At 40.0% G+C, this 20,676-nt stretch overlaps 1 protein-coding gene across 1 annotated transcript in view; it reads left to right on the forward strand.

The window, feature by feature from the left end:
* The first annotated feature begins 3,974 nt into the window (after positions 1-3,974).
* slc6a13 (solute carrier family 6 member 13) overlaps positions 3,975-20,676 on the forward strand; it is a 33,233-nt gene continuing 16,531 nt past the window's right edge. Inside the window, exons 1-6 of the mRNA XM_051099644.1 lie at positions 3,975-4,126; positions 15,615-15,815; positions 19,043-19,177; positions 19,395-19,535; positions 19,659-19,746; positions 20,244-20,376. Coding sequence (XP_050955601.1) covers positions 4,120-4,126; positions 15,615-15,815; positions 19,043-19,177; positions 19,395-19,535; positions 19,659-19,746; positions 20,244-20,376 — 705 coding nt within the window. The 5' untranslated portion in view covers positions 3,975-4,119. The remainder of the gene's footprint in view (positions 4,127-15,614; positions 15,816-19,042; positions 19,178-19,394; positions 19,536-19,658; positions 19,747-20,243; positions 20,377-20,676) is intronic.

A 20,676-nucleotide genomic window follows, 5' to 3' on the forward strand; every position in this document is an offset into this window, starting at 1 on the left:
GGTGGGGGGAATGAATAACCAGCACAGCGATAGCAATATGGCTGCCCACTGCTCCGGGTGTGTGTGTGTGTGTGTGTGTGTGTGTTTGTTCACTACTCACTACTGTGTGTGTGCACTTGGATGGGTTAAATGCAGAGCACAAATCCCGAGTATGGGTCGCCCACACATCACGCTCTTTCCTTTTCCTTTTACTAATGCATGTTTTCAGTGTTCTAGGTGGTTGCTAGGGTGCTAGTTTCACTAAGTAATTTGTTGAGATAAGTAATTTGTTGAGCAGGGGGCACAGGAGCCCTCCAGGGCGGAGCCGGAGGCAGAGCAGGAGGCGCAGGAGCCCTCCAGGGCGGAGGCGGAGGCAGAGCAGGAGGCGCAGGAGCCCTCCAGGGCGGAGGCGGAGCAGGAGCCCTCCAGGGCGGAGCCAGGGGCGGAGCAGGCAACGCCAGAGCCCTCCAGGGCGGAACCGGGGGCAGAGCAGGAGGCGGAGCAGCCCTCCAGGGCGAAACAGGAATCTGCGTCACGGTCTGGGACCTGGGGAAAGCAGGGACAGAGGAGGCAGACAGAATAGGGGGAGTAGGCGCAGCAGCCCTCCGGGGCGGAACAGGAGGCGGAGCAGGGGGTGCCGCAGCCCTCCGGGGCGGAACAGGAGGCGGAGCAGCCCTCCGGGGCAGAACAGGAGGCGGAGCAGGGGGTGCCGCAGCCCTCCGGGGCGGAACAGGAGGCGGAGCAGCCCTCCGGGGCGGAACAGGAGGCTGCGTCATAGACTGGGACCTGGGGAGAACAGTGACAGAGGATGCAGACAGGAAAAAGGGAGAAGCAGAGAGTTTAGCGGTTAACGCCCCCTCCATAAGAGGTTCTACGGCAGGCGCCGACACCTCTGGAGGCATTGGCGCAGCTTCTCCGATGGGGAAGGCCTCTGGAGCAGACTTGAGACCCGACGGGACCTCTGAAGCAGGCTTGTGATCAGAGGGGAGCTCTGGGTCAGGCTGGAGACCAGACGAAAGCTCTGCAGCAGGCTTGAGTTTAGAGGGGAGTTCTGGAGCTGGCTGGAGACCAGACGAGAGCTCTGCAGCAGGCTTGAGATCAGAGAGGGACTCTGGAGCAGGCTTGAGATCAGACGGGAGCTCTGGGTCAGGCTGGAGACCAGACGAAAGCTCTGCAGCAGGCTTGAGATCAGAGGGGAGTTCTGGAGCAGGCTTGAGATCAGACGGGAGCTCTGGAGCAGGTTTGAGATCAGATGGGAGCTCTGGAGCAGACTGGTGAACAGACGTGGCCTCAGGGGCACAGTGTGCAGCCCACACACACCAGATGGCAACCGCCATTAGAGGAAGAGCAGCAGCGGGAGGTTGTGGTGGGTCCAGTACACTGGTTATCATGATAGGCCGTGATCGTGGGATATCAGACGAGGCATGGCACGGCTCTGGAAGGTCAGACGAGACATGACGAGGCACTGGGAGGTCTGATGAAACATGGAGAGGCTCTGGGCCATTAGGCGGGACGTGGCTTGACTCTGGGCGGTCAGACGAGGTGTGACTTGACTCTGAGCGGTCAGACGAGGCGTGACTTGACTCTGAGCGGTCAGACGAGGCGTGACTTGACTCTGAGCGGTCAGACGAGGCGTGACTTGACTCTGAGCGGTCAGACGAGGCGTGATGGGGCTCTGAGCCGTCGGGCAGGATGTGACTTGGTTCGTGGTGACCAACTGTGACTTGACCTGCTTCGTGAAGATCAGTAGTGAATTGACTTGGCTCATGAAGATCAGCCGTAACTTGACTCGGTTTGTGACGACCAGTTGTAACAGGGCTTGACTCAGGAACAACATGACTTGATTCAGGGACAACATCCTTGGCGTCGCTGGACTTGGCAGCTTGACTGGACTTGGCAGCTTGACTGGACTTGGAGGCTACAGCCATAGCCTGACTTGACTCTGGAGCAGTGGCTGAAGCTTGACTTGGCTCTGGAAAAACAGCAGCAGCTTGGCTGGGCTCATGAGGACCTGCTGTAACCTGGCTTGGCTCATGGAGATCCGCTGTAACGGGACTTGACTCCAGAACAACTTGGCTTGGCTCAGGAACAACATGGCTTGACTCAGGAACAACAGCTGTAACATGACTTGACTCGTGAAGAACAGGTGTGACTTGGCTTGACTCGTTGGGAACAGCTGTGACCTGGCTTGACTTGCGGAGAACGGCAGCTTTGGCTTGACTTGACTCTGTGTCTTGACTTGACCCAGGGGTAGCTGCCGCGGCATGAAGGAGCGCCATTTTAGCTGCCCATACCGTCATTAGGGGTGAGTCCAGCACGTTGGCCATCATGACCACAGGTGGCATCCGGGTGCTGACCACAGGTTCAGGAATGGCAGCCATCTTGACAGTGCTTGGCTCAGGAAAGATGGCTGTAACTTGACTTGAGATGGGGGCGATGGCTCTGACTTGACTTGACACAGGAAACACAGCTTTAACCTGACTTGACACAGGAACAAGAGCCGTAGCTTGACTTAACACTGGAACAGCAACTGTAGCTTGACTTTGCTTGGAAACTTGACTTGACTCAGGAAACACAGCTGCAACTTGACTTGGCTTGGAAACTTGACTTGGCTTGGAAACTTGCAAACTTGCAAAGTTCATGAAAGCCACAAGCGAAGAGCGCGGACCCTCGCGTCTCAGTCTCGCCTTTAACGGCTCGTTCACGCCATCGCAGAATATTTCAATCTTTATACAGTCCGGGAGGGTGGAATAATTTGAGATGGAGAGAAACTCACGGGTGTATTGTTCCAGTGTGCGTGATCTCTGTTTAATCCTGCAAAGAATTATGTCCGTGTCCATATCGGATGAATGTCCGGGGTGAAAGCTGCTGGATCCTGTGGTGACGGATTGTTCTGTTACGGGGAGTGAATGACGAGAGGCGAGCGGATCCATGTGCGAGCTTTTATTTGGACGAGACAGATACATGGTCGTGCAGGCAGGGTCAAACAACAGTAAACAGGAGTGTAGGAGGCGAAACGAGAGAATAGTCCAGGAAGACGAGCGATAGTCCGAAAAGGCAGGCGGCTAGACAGACGTAAACGAGAAAACCAGGCGGGAGATCCAAAAACCAGGAACTAGGAATACACTAGGAAATACAATACGACAATTCAACAATCCGTGACATCAACTGGGGAAGTCCGGGCTTTATAGGAAGCCTGATTGGTCACGGGGGCTGACGCAATCAGTGCGGTGGAGGATGGGAGATGCAGTCCGAAGTGCAACGTAATAGTCAGAGTGAAGTGGAAAGATGAGAGTGACATCTGGTGGTGAGCAGTCCGTAGGGCACCGACCAGATTCGTGACACAGGGTTCTACTTAGAAGTTGTTAGCATATTAGTCAGGGTAATTTTGAGTGATGTTATGCAGTTGCTATGGTGTTCTGAGTAGTTCTAGGGTGTTGTTGCCGAGGCGTTGCTGTGCAGTTACTAATGTATTTAGAATGTTTATAGTGTTCTAGGTGGTCGCTAATAAGTTTTTTTTATTATTTTTTTATTATTAAGAGTGTTTTTAGAGCGTTGCTGTGGTGTTTTGGCTGGTTGCCAGGGTGTTACTATGTGGTAAATGAGGTGTTCTGAATGCTTGTTTACTGGTGTTGCCTAGCAAAATATAACCAAAAAATACTAATGATTCTGTATGTAAAAAAGTGTACTTTTCAAATATAAAAAAAACACGTTTTTTTTTTTGTTTCAAAAGAAATGTGCCTGCTTTTGACCAATATCCCATGATCCTCTCTAGAGATCGAATCTGAAGCCCGTTTATTCATCTCTTGAGAAGCTGGTGTGATCAGGGTGGTCTTTTGAGACGGAGCCAGAATGTTTCCTTTCTCTGGTGTCCTTCAGCTGAGAGAGAAAAAAAGCTTCACAGGCTGAACGAGCGCTGGGTGACGGCGTTATGCAATCCGCCGGTGCCCCGCTGAAGCCTCACGCTCTCAGTGTTTTGTGAATGGGAGCGAGAGGGAGGTGCAGGGGGGAGGAGTTGGACTTGGACCATCCAGGGCTGACTGACGGCTTCCACGAAACCAGAAAACCTCCACATTAAAGAGCAAAACCTGAGAATATATAGGACACTTTGACTGCTGCCGGCCTCCCTGCAACATCCTAATGAAAGGTGAGTTTTCTCCTGCTATTTCATGCTCCTTCATACCTGTTCAGTGCAATGCATGCTTATGTGTGCATGACTTTATTCAGATAAATGCAACTCTAAAAGTACATTTTTGTGTGGGTGTGTCACTTTGATTCTTATCAAAACCAGTTTGTACTGTCACAAATAATATTTTGTATTTTCAACAAAGTTTGACTTTTTTTTGCAACCTTTTTTGCAACCTTTCTAAATGCAACGGCTAGATTTATATATCTTGTTTACTCTGATTTCATGACAGTATGGACCTGACTGCAGTATTGTCATGCACTATGACAATACTTCTAAATTTTAGAGTAATGGTAAAGTCTATTAAAGACTTAAAGAAAGTAAGGGAAAGAAGTAATGAGCAAAACGTGCCACAAATAAAATATCTGAGCTTCTTGTTTGTCCAGATTCCAGCTTTGCTCATTCTTTGGATTTTTTTTTTAACACTATTGAAGGTGGAACATGTGTGATGAGAACGGTGCTTTTCCTTCACTAAAATATTTGTTTTATAAATACATTTGCATGCACAATTTACACTACTCCTCAAAAGTTTTGGGTTAGTGAGATTTTATTTATTTGTAGAAATTTATACTTTTATTGAGCAAGGATGCATTACACTGATAAAAAAATAATGCAAAAATATTTATAATGTTACAAAGCTGTTATTTCGTCGAAGAATCCTGGTAAGATTCCAAATTCCAAACTTTTGAACAGTAATTATATTTGTCTACACTTGTAATTAAAACCATTAGATCATAATGTTTTACGATCACATTTGAAGATGACTAAAAAGAAGAACTAATTAGTTCTAAAAGTGCAATTAATTATTTTTGCTTTATATAAAAAAGGTGGTCAGAATGAATGCAAACTGAGGAACTTCAGTCCTTCATGCATCTGTCACATGTATGATATACACTGTGTAGATGTTTTCAGCTATGCAGTTCATTCCTCTGGGATTTTTCCACTAGCATGTTGAGATTCCCATACCGCAAACATATGTTATTCCGCTTGTATGATTGAACAAAAAGCCGCAAAGTAACAAAATAAACTCATTAATTTCAATTTGTAGACTGTTAATCAAATTCCCGACAGCTGCGCCCATGAAAAAAAAAATGTTTTAATAGCTACGAATCCAAATAATGAGCTGCCAAGCTGATCAAAATTCCCTGCAGTCCTAAATGAGGGTGTGACTTATGGGTACTCCTGTGGAGTTTAGCCCCACACTGACTGCTGTAATATGTTGTTTTGGGTTATTTGATGAGCTTTCTGCCTGTACGTTCCAACTTCATGTCAGCAAGTTGAGAGATTTACTGAGCAGGCATGAGATTTTGGCAAACAGCAACTTTTGGCAAGATGCCGTTTTTATTTGTCCTGCAAGTATCAACCTGCACGGAGAGCTTTTCTATTTCTGTCATTTGTCATCCTCCAAACTGTAATTTGATGTCAGAGATGTCCCAGAGGACATGTTAGTGCTCAGAGTTTGCTCTTTCATACCTCATGAGTGAGACGCTTTTGATTGCAGGCTTTATTATCTTGTCAAATTTGAGCACAGTTTGAGATCTCCTTTGAAACGAACTCCACAGATGATATATGTGAGATAAGCAAGGTCTTTTTCTTAGGAGAAGCATCAGAGATGCACTAGACTTCAGCTGGTTAGTTTGTATCTACTTGGCGTCTATATTTGAGACATTTTTGAGACATTCTTTTGGTTTCTTTGAGAAGTCTGAGCATCAAGACACCATATATAAGATTAGCAGGGTTTTTTTTCCCTCAGGAGAAACATCTGAGAAACAGATCTGGAATTAGCAGGTCTGTTTGCATTCCATTGGTGTCTAGGAGAAACAGCTGAGATATTAAAGAGATCTTTGTGGAATTCTTCTTTCGTTTGGAATCTCTAAGAAATCAGATTATTTTAGATCTCTTTTGTAACTCTTGAGATGATATATGTGAGATTAGCATTTTTCCCCTCAGGAGAAACATCTGAGAAGCTGGAGAATTCAGCAGGTCTGTTTGCATTCTGTTGGTGTCTAGAAGAAACTAGGGGTGTAAGTAAATATCGATACACTTGTGTATCGCGATATTTTGTTTGGCGATACAGTATCAATTCTCAAAAATGGAATATCGATATTTTAAAAAAATAATAATGCAAGATTCATGACAGTTGCTTAGTTTTGAGCGCATATCCTGACCACTAGATTGCAGTCTTCTTATCTCTAAACTTAAACAGTGACAGGAAATACTAGCATATGGGCACGCCACTAATGTTAACGTTAATGGAGGATGAAAGAATAGTTCCTGCTCCCGCCACAGTGTAAAGTGTGGCGTCATTTCGGCTGTTGAGATAACGTTCGCTCCAGGACACGGCAAGCAGCTTCACGCCGGGCGCGGAGGGGTAGCCGCGTGGCTGCCAGCCACTTTCTCTCATTTCTTCTTGCTGTTTTGTGCTGTTGAGGCGGTGCTCGTGACACGGTCCTGGCGGTCGTGACGCGGTTCCACGCAGCGCATAATTACAAACTGAAAAACTTGCAAAATAGAAATTCTCAGAACAAAAAGGTTCTCAGAATGTCCAATGTTGTTTTACAATTCTTTTGTTTTCTTTTGGAATCCTGCAAGCACTTTATTTTTTATTGATATTAAGCAGATGTAATTCTTAAGTTCAGATCAAAATGATCTGACGTGGTTACAATTGTAAACTTAAATTGTAAAGCAGGGTCTAAAAATATATATGGTCTGTTTATAAAAGCTTACATTTTATATATTTAATAATTAAAGAATCTTGCAAGGACTTTATTTTCCACCTTTGCTTGTACTGCACAAAAAGTGATTCAGTAACATTCACTCTCAGAAAAAAAAGGTACAGTTCTGTCGCTGGGGTGGTACCCTAAGGTACAAAAGTGAAAAGGTACATCTTTGTACCTTACCTACCTCTAAACGGTACCTATTAGTACCTTAAAGGTACATTTTAGTACTTTGAAAGTACATATTGGTACTTTAAAGTTACATATTGATACCTTAAAGGTACATATTAGTATTTTAAAAGTACATATTTGTACCTTAGGGTACCGCCCCAGCGACAGAACTGTACCTTTTTTTCTGACAGTGTTGTATGGTTTGCATATGGCGGCGTGTTCTTAATTACAGCTTTCCTAAAATTATGTCCTATTCATAAAATAAGAAATATCCCAATATATCACCTTGTTTACAATATCGCAATGTATCGCAACCCCTGTATCGTGTATTCTTTGCAATACACAGCCCTAGGAGAAACTGTTAAGATAATAAGGAGATCTGTGTGCAATTCCTCTTTTCTTTTGGTATTTTTGAAAATTCTAAGGATTGTGTGAGACGCTTTGGAGATCTCTTTTAAAACTTTGGAAATAATATGTGAGATTAAAAGGGTTTCTCTTCTCGTGAGAAACATCTGAAAAACAGGAGATCTAAGGAGGTCAGTTTGTATCTCATTGGTGTCTAGGAGAAACAGCTGTGATAGTAAAGAGATCTTTGTGGAAGTCTTCTTTCCTTTGGAATCTCTGAGAAATCTGCAAATTGTTTTGAAATATTTTTAGATCTCTTTTGTAACTCTAGAGATGATATATGTGAGATTAGCAGGTTTTTTCCCCTCAGGAGCTGAGATGTTAAAGAGATCTTTGTGGAATTTTTCTTTTGTTTAGAATCTCTAAGTAATCAGATTATTTTAGATCTCTTTTGTAACTCTTGAGATGATATATGTGAGATTAGCATTTTTCCCCTCAGGAGAAACGTCTGAGAAGCAGGAGAATTCAGCAGGTCTGTTTGCATTCTGTTGGTGTCTAGGAGAAACAGTTGGGATAATAAGTGACCCAAAGTGCATTTCCTTATTTCTTTTAGTATTTTTGAGAAATCTGAGGACCGCTTGAGACATTTTTGAGATCCTTTTTTAAACCTGGGTAATAATATGTCATTGGTGTCTAGGAGAAACTGCTGAGATATTAAGGAGATCTGTGTGGAATTCTTCTTTCGTTTGGAATCTATGAAAAACCTGAGAACTGTTTTAAGATATTTTTACATCTGTTTTGTAACTCTAGAGATAATATATGACATTATCAGGGGTCTTTAACTCCAACATCTAAGAAGCTGGAGACTTCAGCAGGTCAGCTAGCATTGCATTGGTGTCTTTGGTAACATTTGAGATATTAAAGAGATCTTTGTGTGCAGTTCCTAATTTTTTTTGTATCTTTGAGAAATCTGAGGACAGTTCAGTATCTCTTTTGAAGCTCTGGTAGTGATTAATGTGAAATTAGCAGGGTGTTGTCCTCAGGAGAAACATCTGAGAAGCAGGAGATTTCAGCAGGTCTGTTTGCATTCTGTTGGTGTCTAGGAGAAACAGTTGGGATAATAAGTGATCCAAGTGCATTTCCTTATTTCTTTTAGTATTTCTGAGAAATCTGAGGACCGCTTGAGACATTTTTGAGATCTTTTTTTAAACTTGGGTAATAATATGTGAGATTAGCAGGTTTATTTCATCGTTAGAAACATCTGAAAAACAGGAGATCCAAAGATGTCAGTTTGCATCTCACTGATGTCTAGAAGAAACTGATTAATTAGAGATCTTTATGGAATTTTTCTTTCCTTTGGAATCTCAGAAAAATCTGAGAAATGTTTGAGATATTTAGATCTCTTTTGTAACTCTAGAGATGATATATGATATTATCAGGGCTTTTCCCCCTCAGGAGAAACATCTGAGAAGCTGGAGACTTCAGCAGGTCCGTTTGCATTCTGTTGTCTAGGAGAAACATTTGAGATATTAAACAGATCTTTGTGCAGTTTCTCATTTCTTTTTGTATCTTTGAGAAATCTGAGGACAGTTCAATATCTCTTTTGAAGCTCTGGTAGTGATTAACGTGAAATTAGCAGAGTGTTGTCCTCAGCAGAAACATCTGAGAACCAAGAGAATTCAGCAGGTCTGTTTGCATTCTGTTGGTGTCTAGGAGAAACGGTTGGGATAATAGGAGATCTATGTGCAATTCCTCTTTTCTTTTGTATTTTTGAGATACTGCTGAGATATTAAAGAGATCTTTACAGAATTTTTCTTTCCTTTGGAATCTCTGAGAAATGTTTGAGATATTTAGATCTCTTTTGTAACTCTAGAAATGATATATGCTATTATCAGGGTTTTCCCCCTCAGGAGAAACATCTGAGAAGCTGGAGACTTTAGCAGGTCCGTTTGCATTCTGTTGTCTTGGAGAAACATTTTTGAGATCTTTTTTAAACCTGTGTAATAATACGTGAGATTAACAGCGTTTCTCTTCTCATTAGAAACAACTCCAAGGAGGTCAGTTTGCATCTCATTGGTGTCTAGGAGAAACTGATGAGATATTAAAGAGAACTTTTGGAATTCTTCTATCCTTTGGAATCTCTGAGAAATCTGAGAACTGTTTAAGATGTTTTTACATCTGTTTTGTATTTCTAGAGATGATATATGACATTATCAGGGGTCTTTAACCCCAACATCTAAGAAGCAGGAGAGTTTTGCAGGTCTGTTTGCATTCTGTTGGTGTCTTTGGTATCTGAGGACAGTTTGAGACATTCTGAGATCTCTTTTGAAACTCCAGACATGATATGCGACATTAACTTAAGTCTTTTTCTCAGGAGAAAAGCATGGGACTTTAGCTAGTCCATCTGCTCTTCATTTAAGCTCATCTATGTCTATAAGAAACAAGTGAGATATTAAAAAGATCCATGTAACGTTCTTCTTGACTTTGGTACCTTTGGGAAATCTGAGCATGTTTTTGAGATCTACCCTGAATGTATAAAGGAGGTACTCTCAATTTAATATCTTTGGTATCAAGGGGTAAATAATTGTGATACAACAGAAATCTGCATGCAGTTTTTCCAGCATGAATCTCGGACTTTTAAATGTAGAGTTTGGTATCATAGGCAAATCTGAGCACAGTTTGAGATGCTTTTGAGATTTATGCTGAAAGTGTTGAGGTCACACATGGTGTGTTTTTCTAAAGAGAACAATCTGAGAAGCGGAGAACAATCTGCTCGTCATCTATTATTGGTGTTTTTTTCATTCCTACGGGCAAACAGCACACACAGAAGCTCTATAGAACTAATGTGTGATCTCATCTCTGGCCTTGTGAAAACTGCAGTTAACTGATCAAACTGCCTCGCTCTGAGGTCATCTTCCAAACAAACGGCCTCCCAACCCAGAAGTCTGTTCTCCCTCATGCTGCCAGCCCTTCATTCCTTCAGGTGTCTTGTTAAGGCAAGAGTCTATTTTTACCAGCCTGGTAATGCTTTTCACTGACAGCTGTGACAGTAGAGGCGCTGGTACTGTATCTGCACGAGAAGGAGCACATTCTCAAGGTCTCTGGCTCTGTGGGACTTCCACCATGCTTGTTGTTTGAAACCTCAAGTATGTGGAAGAGATGTCTGTCCCTCGAGGGACGGAGACAGGGAAACGTTTGAACCCTGGCCCCCTGGAGCCTTAAAGCAGGTTTTGCTTGAGGACTGAGGACAGTGACCCAACACAGCACCAGAGTTATTTAAGGTACAATATTCAGTGAAAATGTGGTGAAGAAGCAGCAAAAACAAGCAATGTGTATGTAAAATAATGGCATCATCAAGTAGCATGTTTAAAAACGCTTAAGAGAATTGTTTTTTTTTTTTTTTTGGCAAACTATTCCTTTAATATCTTTGATTTGGTGTTGATTGTGATGGTCCCACTGAGCGCACAGATGAGTCTGACCCGTTAATTCAAGCTGACAGATATGAATACAATGAGTGAGTCTTCTGTTCCACACACAGAGAGAGTCTTTTTATCTGTGCCGTATCCCACAATGTGCGTGTGATCTGTCACTGTCATGGCACATATGGGGTCCCGTGAGGGTCCAGCAGACATGATGCAGTCACTAGTAACAGGGACAGTTCAGCCAAAAATAGTTCTGTTATCATTTTGTTATTACTATCCTTCAAGTAAAACCTGTATGGCAAAAGGTCACAATTTCAGTAAAAATGTACATTCCTAAGTGCCTGTTGTTTGTAGTGTGTTGCTATGTGGATGCCAAGGTGGCATATTTTAACATATTGCTATGCAGTTGCAAGGGCTTGCTATGTGGTTGCTAACTTGTCTTGAGTGTTTTTTAACATGATGCTATGCAGTTTTAGGGGCAGTTCACATATTGCATCTTTTGCACACTCAAGTTTATTTCAAATGTAGACTCGAGACAAGTGCGCCTATAATAGAAGCTTAGATATTTTTTTCCAGGAGTGTCTACACTGCAGCAAGATAAAAACATCTTAACTTTCCAACCAACCAGCTTCACTTTTTTCCATAACACCATTGAAAATAACGTAACAACGTAATGCAACAACGTAATGCAACAACGTAACGTAATGTAACAACATAACGTAACCACGTAACGTAATGTAACAACGTAACGGCTGCGGTTTTCCATGAGTTTTTAGACACAACATGGTAATGGGCCCCTAAGCATTCTACTGTAAGTGTTTTATTGCACAATGTTATGCAGTTGCTAGGGCATTGCTATGTGGTTGCTAAGGTAGCCTGAGTGTTAACATGTTGCTATACAGTTGCAAAAGCAGTCATCGTGTTTTTTAAGTGTTGCTGTACAGTTGCTATGTGGTTGGTAACTCTTGAGTGTTTTTTTTAACATGCTGCTATGCAGTTTTAGGGGCTGTTCACATCTTGTCGTCTTTTGCATGCTCAAGTTTGTAATTTCAAATGTAGAATCGCTAGAAGCGCGAAAAGCACAGCCATAATAGAAGCAATGCGGCCACTATGCTCATGTGCTGCAACACATTCATTTTTTCAGGTGCATCTATGCCACAGCAAGATAAAAACATCTTAACTTTCCAACCAACCAGCTTCACTTTTTCCATAACACCACTGAAAGTAACATAACAACGTAAACTTAACAATGTAACGTAATGCAACAACATAACATAATGTTACAATGTAACGGCAGGCATTTTCCATGCGTTTTTAGACGCGATGTGTAAGCGGCCCCTTAAACATTCTAAAGTGTTTTATTGCATATTGTTATGCAGTTGCTAGGGCATTGCTATGTGGTTGCTAAGGTAGCCTGAGTGTTAACATGTTGCTATACAGTTGCAAAAGCAGTCAGCGTGTTTTATAAGTGTTGCTGTACAGTTGCTATGTGGTTGGTAACTTGTCTTGAGTGTTTTTTTAACATGCTGCTATGCAGTTTTAGGGGCTGTTCACATGTTGCGTCTTTTGCATGCTCAAGTTCGTAATTTCAAATGTAGATGCATGACAAGCGTGCCCATAATAGAAGTGACATGGTCACGATGCTTTTGCACTGTGACACGCTCATTTTTTCCAGGAGTGTCTACACTGCAGCAAGATAAAAACATCTTAACTTTCCAACCAACCAGCTTCACTTTTTCCATAACACCATTGAAAATAACGTAACAACGTAATGCAACAACGTAATGCAACAATGTAACCTAATGTAACAACGTAACGTAACAATGTAACGTAATGTAACAACGTAGCATAATGTAACAACGTAACGGCTGCCATTTTCCATGAGTTTTTAGACACAACATGGTAATGGGCCCCTAAGCATTCTACCGTAAGTGTTTTATTGCACATTGTTATGCAGTTGCTAGGGCATTGCTATGTGGCTGCTAACTTGTTTTGAGCTTCTGCTTAAGTTCTAAGTTCATAATTTCAAATGTAGACGTGCGACAAGCACGCCCATAATAGAAGCGGCGTGGTCGCGACACGCTAATTTTTCAAGGTGTGTCTACAACTCAGCGGGATAAAAACATCTCAACTTTCCAACCAACCAGCTTCACTTTTTCCATAACACCATTAAAAGTAACGTAACAATGTAATACAGCAACGTAACGTAACAGCTGCCGTTTTAACATGAGTTTTTAGACACAACATGTAAACTGGCCCCTACAGTAATGTGTTTTACTGCATATTGTTATGCAGTTGCTAGGGCGTTGCTATGTGGTTGCTAAGGTAGCCTGAGTGTTATCTTGTTGCTATACAATTGCAAAAGCAGTCAGTGTGTTTTTAAAGTGTTGCTGTACAGTTGCTAGGGCATTGTAGTGTGGCTGTTGGTTTTTGACGATCATGTTAAAAAACATCTATTCTTTTGCCTTTTTAAAAATAACTTTTATTTATTCTTTTAGCGGCATAGTTTCTGCGCAAAGGATTTGCGGACCTCATCAAGTGATCTAGAACTACTGACGGAAATGGTCGAGGCACACGGAAAAACACGATATTCTCCATTCATTTTAACCAGTTAAAAAAATCGATGCAGCTTTCTCAGATGCGACTTTCTTCTTATTTTAATAGCTCGTTTGAGGCGGTTTCTATGGCATTATTTTAATGACAAACGTCTAGAGCACATTATTCTAATGTAGGGCGCATCAAAATGCGCAAGCACAAATCTCTCGCAGGTGGATTCTCTTTGCTCTCATTAAAAAGACGCGCTTTCTCTCGCTTGCATGTGCGCGCTCTGAAACACAGATTAGCACATATGACAAAAGATTTACGTGTCCCGCTTTGTCCCGCAAAATCACATCTATGTCCCGCAACAGCCATTGCCAGGTGGTCACCCTATGTCAGTGGTTTTCAAACTGGTCCTGGAAGCACCCCTGCCCTGCACATTTTGTATGTCTCCCTCATCTAACACACCTGATTCAACTCATCAGCTTGTTAGCAGAAACTGCACAACATGAACTGAGTGTGTCTGATAAGGGAGACATACAAAATGTGCAGGGCAGGGGTGCTTCCAGGACTGGTTTGAAAACCACTGCCCTAAGTGACAAAAGCATTCTATAGTAAGTGTTTTGTTGCATGTTGCTGTGCTGTTGCTAGGGAATCGCTGCATGGTTGCTAAGGTGGTTTGAGTGTTTTTAATATGTTGATACAGTGTTTTTTATTGCATATTGCTATGCAGTTGCTAGGGCTTTGCTATGTGATTGTTAATGAATCGCAAGTGTTTTTAACATGTTGCTATGCAGTTGCTAATGTGTTCTGAGTGATTTTAACATTTTGCTACAGTAAGTGTTTTATTGCATACTGCTATGCAGTTGCTAGGACTTTGCTATGTGGTTGTTAAGAAGTCTTGAGTATTTTTTTTAACACGTTGCTACGCAGTTGCTAGGGCGTTGCTATGTCGTTACTAAGGCAGCCTGAGTGTTAACATGCTATACAGTTGCAAAAGCATTGTGTTTTTAGATTGTTGCTGTACACTTGCTAGGGCATTGCAGTGTGGTTGCTAAGGAATCCTAAGTGTCTTTAACATATTGCTCTGCAGTGGCAAAATCATATAGTAAGTGTGTTGTTGCATGTTGCTATGCAGTTGCAAAGAATTCCAATAAGTTTTTGTGTGAGACTGTTGCTAAGCAATTGCTAGGGCATTACTATGTGGTTGCTAAGGTGTTCTGAGTGTTTTTAACATATTGCTTTTAATTTGCTAGGATGTTGCTGTATGGTTGCTGAGGATACCTGAATGTTCTTTAACATGTTATATAACTATGCAGTTCTATTTTTTTTCTAGAGCATTGCTATGTGGTTCCTGAGGAATCCAGAGTTTTTAAAACATGTTACTAGGGCATTACTATGTGTGGTTCCTACAGTGTTCCAAGCGCTATGTTGCAATGTGGTTGCAAAAGCAAGTGGTTTTTTTTTTTTTCTGTGTGTGCGCACGCGTGTTCCTATACGGTTGCTAAGGTGTTCAGAGAGCATGTTTTTTGCATGTTTCTATGTGGCTGTTAGGGTACTTTGGGTACTGACCAGTGGTGATCAGTTTGTTTTTTGAATGTTGCTCTGTGGTTGCTGTGTTGTTCTGATTGTTTATTGTGCATTTATTAATTTTTTTTTTTTTTTTTTTTTTTTTTTTTTTTTTTGCATGTTGTCATGGTAAGACTAAAATATTGTGAGTGTTTTTTTAAGGTGAGTGACGTAAACCAAGTCTTTATGTCCTTGTGAGTTTTCCACATGCTGTTTTTGCTGTCTGTCTTAACAGACCAGTTATTTTGTTGCCTCTAATTGTGACGGTTACAAACGTCATGACAAAACATGCAATAATATGCCTGGTATTGAGTGGGTCCACCACATTTACACAAACACACAGTCTTCTGCTGGCTTTTGTGCTCAGACTGGTTTACGAGATGCGTTTATGAAAGGATCTGGTCTGAATGGGTGTGTTCAGGTTTCACATCTTCATGTTTTATGAGATAAAAACTTTCCATTTCACTGTGAATGAAAATCTAACCGTCTTTTGATTAGGAGACCTTCATTTTTAAAGATTTAATTAAATTAATTACGCAGTACACTGATTAATCAATCAAAATAACCACATATGATTCATTGCATTATATTCTGTAATTAACTGCATTAAATAACAGTGCTGCTCTTGAACGAACACATCATAGCAGTCATTTATATTCATCTAAACATGTTTTTGTTTTCAAACAGGAGAGAAAGAGATCACAACCAAGATGGACCCATCTAACGGGCTAAACCGACCGCTGGAGATTGTCCCGCACACTGAGGTGAAGATGAAGGACAGAGGACAGTGGAGCAACAAGCTGGAGTTTGTATTGTCGGTGGCCGGAGAAATCATCGGACTGGGAAACGTTTGGCGCTTCCCGTATCTCTGCTACAAGAACGGTGGAGGTGAGGAGATGTAGAGGTTACTGTGTCAGTAGCATGGTAAGTACCATGGTACTGAATGATTAAAAAGTAGATAAAACATGGTATTACTATGATACCATGTACAAAAAGTCATGGTATACCATGGTACATTGCCAAAAACATTGTATTACCATGGTAAATCTTAGTTTAACATAATATTACCATGGTGAACATGTCCAAAAACATGCTATTACATGCATTAAACATGCATGGGACTTGTCTAATAAAAAATCATGGCGTTACAATAGTACATGTACTAAAAATCATGGTATCATGTCCAGAAAGAAGGTATTTACATAGTATGTTTTAAAAACATGTTTTACATAGGTAGATGGTGGGGGTGGCTGTGGTGAACGCCTCACAGTTATTTACAAAGTACATGTTTTTTAACATGTTTTAACAGGGTACATGTACAAAAATCTAAGTATAATCATGGTACATGTTCAGAAACATGTTATTTGCAAAATACATGTTTTAAACATTTTTTACCAGGGTACATGTACAAAAATCTAAGTATCATCATGGGACTTATCCAGAAACATGTTATTTACAAAGTACATGTTTAAAAGAACATGTTTTACCAGGGTACATGTACAAAAATCTACGTATCGTCATGGTACATGTCCAGAAACATGTTATTTACAAAGTACATGTTTTTTAACATGTTTTACCAGGGTACATGTACAAAAATAGAAGTATCATCATGGTACATGTCCATAAAAATGTTATTTACAAAGTACATGTTTTTTTACATGTTTTACCAGGGTACATGTTCAAAAATCTAAGTATCATCATGGGACATATCCAGAAACATGTTATTTACAAAGTACATGTTTAAAAGAACATGTTTTACCAGGGTAAATGTACAAAAATCTAAGTATCATCACGGTACACATTCAGAAACATGTTATTTACAAAGTACATGTTTTTTACGTGTTTTACCAGGGTACATGTACAAAAATCTAAGTATCATCACGGTACACGTTCAGAAACATGTTATTTACAAAGTACATGTTTTTTACGTGTTTTACCAGGGTACATGTACAAAAATCTAAGTATCGTCATGGTACATGTCATATTATTTACAAAACACATGTTTTTAACATGTTTTACCAGGGTACATGTACAACAGTCTAAGTGTCCTCATGGTACATGGTTAGACACATGTTATTTACAAAATACATTGTTTTTTATCATCATGGGACTTATCCAGAAACATGTTATTTACAAAGTACATGTTTAAAAGAACATGTTTTACCAGGGTAAATGTATAAAAATCTAAGTATCATCATGGTACATGTTCATACATGCTATTTACAAAATACATGTTTTGTCAGGATGCATGTACAAAATTCCAAGTATTATCATAGTCCAGAAACATGTAATTTACATAGTACATGTTTAAAAAACATATTTTACAGGGTACATGTACAAAAACCTAAGTATTATCATGGTACATGACCAGAAACACGTTATTTACAAAGTACATGTTTTTAAACGTGTTTTACCAGGGTACATGTACAAACAACCATGGTATTAGTATGCTGAATATCCAAAAATATGCAATTTCCTTAAAATATGTTAAAAAGATTACCATGGTACATGTGGAAAATAAAACAATGTATGATCATGGTACATGCCCAAACAGATACAGTCAGTTAAAGCATAATAAAAGGTTTGTCTCAGCAGTTCACATGGGATAACATCCTACCGTCAGCTCTCATGACTCACACTACAGAGGTTTAGCATGTAAACAGCAGGTAAACCAGTGAGTCAACATCAGTCCAGTGCTAGCACAGATATTTGACCCCAGATCACCCCTCGCTATGGAGCCCAATCACAGAATGACACAAGAAAGGCCGGACTCATTAGCACACATCTAGTTAACATCCCTCTGGGTGAAGGAGTGTTCATTTAGTCACCTGACTGACAGATGTGAGCCGTGAGAGAATTTCTCTACGTGTCTGGACGTGACACTTTCCCTCACAGCGGGCTGCATTCCAGTTCATTTAGATCCAGAGCTGGTTGTGATCACGTTATTTAAATGTAAAATAGTTTAGATCAGGGGTTTCAAACTTTTAGATGCCACGGACTCAAAATATGATTATATATTAGCAGTTATATATTTCCGTATATAAAGACCCAATTAATACTGTGGAAAGTTTATATTATAAATGTGCTAAATATTTAAATTGTTACATCATTGCAATTGTTCTATTACTAATTTTATTAAGTTACTGTTAGATTTTTTATTTTAATTTATTTTAATCAATTTATCATTTATTTTATTTACTTCTCAAATGTATTACTTTTATTATTTATTTAAACCCTTTTAATCAGTTTGATCTTTTTTTCACATTATCGTGGTTTTCTACTCAAAATTGTAGTGTTACATTTATTTATTTATTTTAATAGCTTTTATTCATTTTAAACAATGTAATTATTTTAATCAGTGTATTAATGTGTCATTTATGTAAATCAATTAAATACATTTTATTTTTGTATTTTAATTGATTCATTTATTTTAATGAAATTTATTAATGTTTTTATTTAAATCATTTTTATTTGAATCATTTTCATGAAATTTGCTTGTTTATTTAGTTAGCTCATCTTGTTTTTCTGTTACATTATTGTGTATTTCTGCTCACAATTGCACTGTTGGATGTATTATTTATTTTTTGAATACAATTATTTGTAATCATTTTAATCAAATGTAATTAATTATTTGGTTTAATCATTTTTTAACACATTCATCCACATTTATTTATATAGTTATTAGTTAGTTTTATCATATTTTTAGTATTTATTTATTTTGAATTGGGTTTTTTTCCCTCTAAACATTTCAACGGACCCCCTACCACTCCCTTGTGACCCCATGTGACCACTTGGTTGAGGAATTGATAAGGATAGACACAGATCCCAAATGTGTTAGCGTTTGCCAGGTGTTTGTGAAACTGACCCACTGATCCAGCAATTGGCCTTATGAAAGCGTTTCTCGTTCAGAAGGTGAAAGGCCACAGCTGTTGTTTGATCAACCCGTAGCGTGTGTCCATACAGAGACGTTTGGGCCTTTGGAAACATTTCTTACGTTTGCTGATGTCTGCAGCTTCTCCTAAGAAAAACACCCCAGTAATCTCACACGTTTCTCTTCTAGAGGTTCAAACTGTGCTCAGATTCGCCATAAGATTTACGTCTTTATCCTCTTCCAGGTGCATTTTTCATTCCCTACTTGATCTTTCTCTTCACCTGCGGTATTCCCGTGTTTTTCCTGGAGATTTCTTTGGGTCAGTACACCAGCGAGGGAGGAATCACGTGCTGGAGGAAGATCAGCCCGCTGTTTGAAGGTGATGTTGGTTCCTCAGACCTTTAAATGTGAAGCATATGAAGATGTTAGAAACCATTTCAACATGACACGACCAGTTTGTTTGCTATGTAAATGCAGAGGAAGCGTGTGTAGAGCACAGAGGATACAAGAATGATTTATTCTTTAATGGAATAAAGACACAAATCCCATTTTGACACAAACTGTGGCATTACTGGATCTGTATTTTTGAACTGCAGGTATCGGATATGCCACTCAGGTGATTGTTGCTCTGCTGAACTTCTACTATATAATAGTTTTGGCCTGGGGGATATTTTACCTGTCCTTCTCCTTTTCCTGGAACCTGCCGTGGTCCTCATGCAACAATACCTGGAACACAGGTGAGGTTAACATCAGTTCAGAAACCTGTAGTTTTAGTTTTATAGTTCTTCTGCATTATTATTGAAGCATTAGGCTCAGTAGTGTCTACTGTATATAATCCAGAGATTCCTGTTGTATTTCAGATTCCTGCATGGAATTCCAAAGACGAAATGAATCCATTGACCAAAGTCACCTTGAAAACGCAACATCGCCCGTAATTGAGTTTTGGGAGTAAGTTGTACTAGTGTCTTCCTCGAATCTCAGAATACCTTAGTTTTTAAACAAGTTTGACTGTCTGCAGGATACAAACATGTATTGCTTGGATAACCTTCAACTTTCAGTTCAAGATAAATCAAGCAGAAAACTAAATAAAAAAAAAGCAACATATCTAACTCTCAAATCTGCTTTTTCCAAGATAAAAGCCTAAATTTTTGCCACATTATTCTGAAATTTCTCCAACTACCCTGTTGAAAAAAACAGCATAGGATGGTTAGGTATGTTTTGAAGCATGGCTGCTGGTTTGAGCTGGTTTAAGGTACTTAGCTGGTCATGTGCTGGTCCTAAGCTGGTCCTAAGCAATGAACTCCTGCTCAGGACCAGCTCAAACCAACAGCCATGCTTCAGAACATACCTAACTAGCATATGCTGGATTTTTCAACTGGGTAACCAAGTAATTATAGTTTAAAGGAGGCTGCAGCTGATCAGCTGTCATTTGTGTCTCTCTGTAGACGAAGAGTTTTGCGGATCTCGTCTGGGATTGAGGAGATAGGAACTCTGCACTGGGATCTGGTCCTCTGCCTGTTGTTGGCCTGGGTTCTCTGTTATTTCTGCATCTGGAAAGGTGTCAAATCCACTGGCAAGGTATGTGAGTTAAGACCTTCTGGTTTCTTTTTAATTCAAAAACCAAATCTGTGTAAAAAAAATTACCGTTTTTGTTAACAAAATGATAAATTTGCATACATGCAAATACCATAATAATTAAAAAAAAAATATATATATATATATATATATATTATATAATTTAATATAATATCATATAATATAATTTATATATATATATATATATGTTACATTTTTTGTTTTTATATTTATTAATATATTTTTAAATATTTTTGAATAGATATTGTACATTTTTCTGTTTGTCTTATTTGAACTTATCAA

This window comes from Labeo rohita, chromosome 25 (genome assembly GCF_022985175.1).
Source record: "Labeo rohita strain BAU-BD-2019 chromosome 25, IGBB_LRoh.1.0, whole genome shotgun sequence".
Lineage (NCBI taxonomy): Eukaryota > Metazoa > Chordata > Actinopteri > Cypriniformes > Cyprinidae > Labeo > Labeo rohita.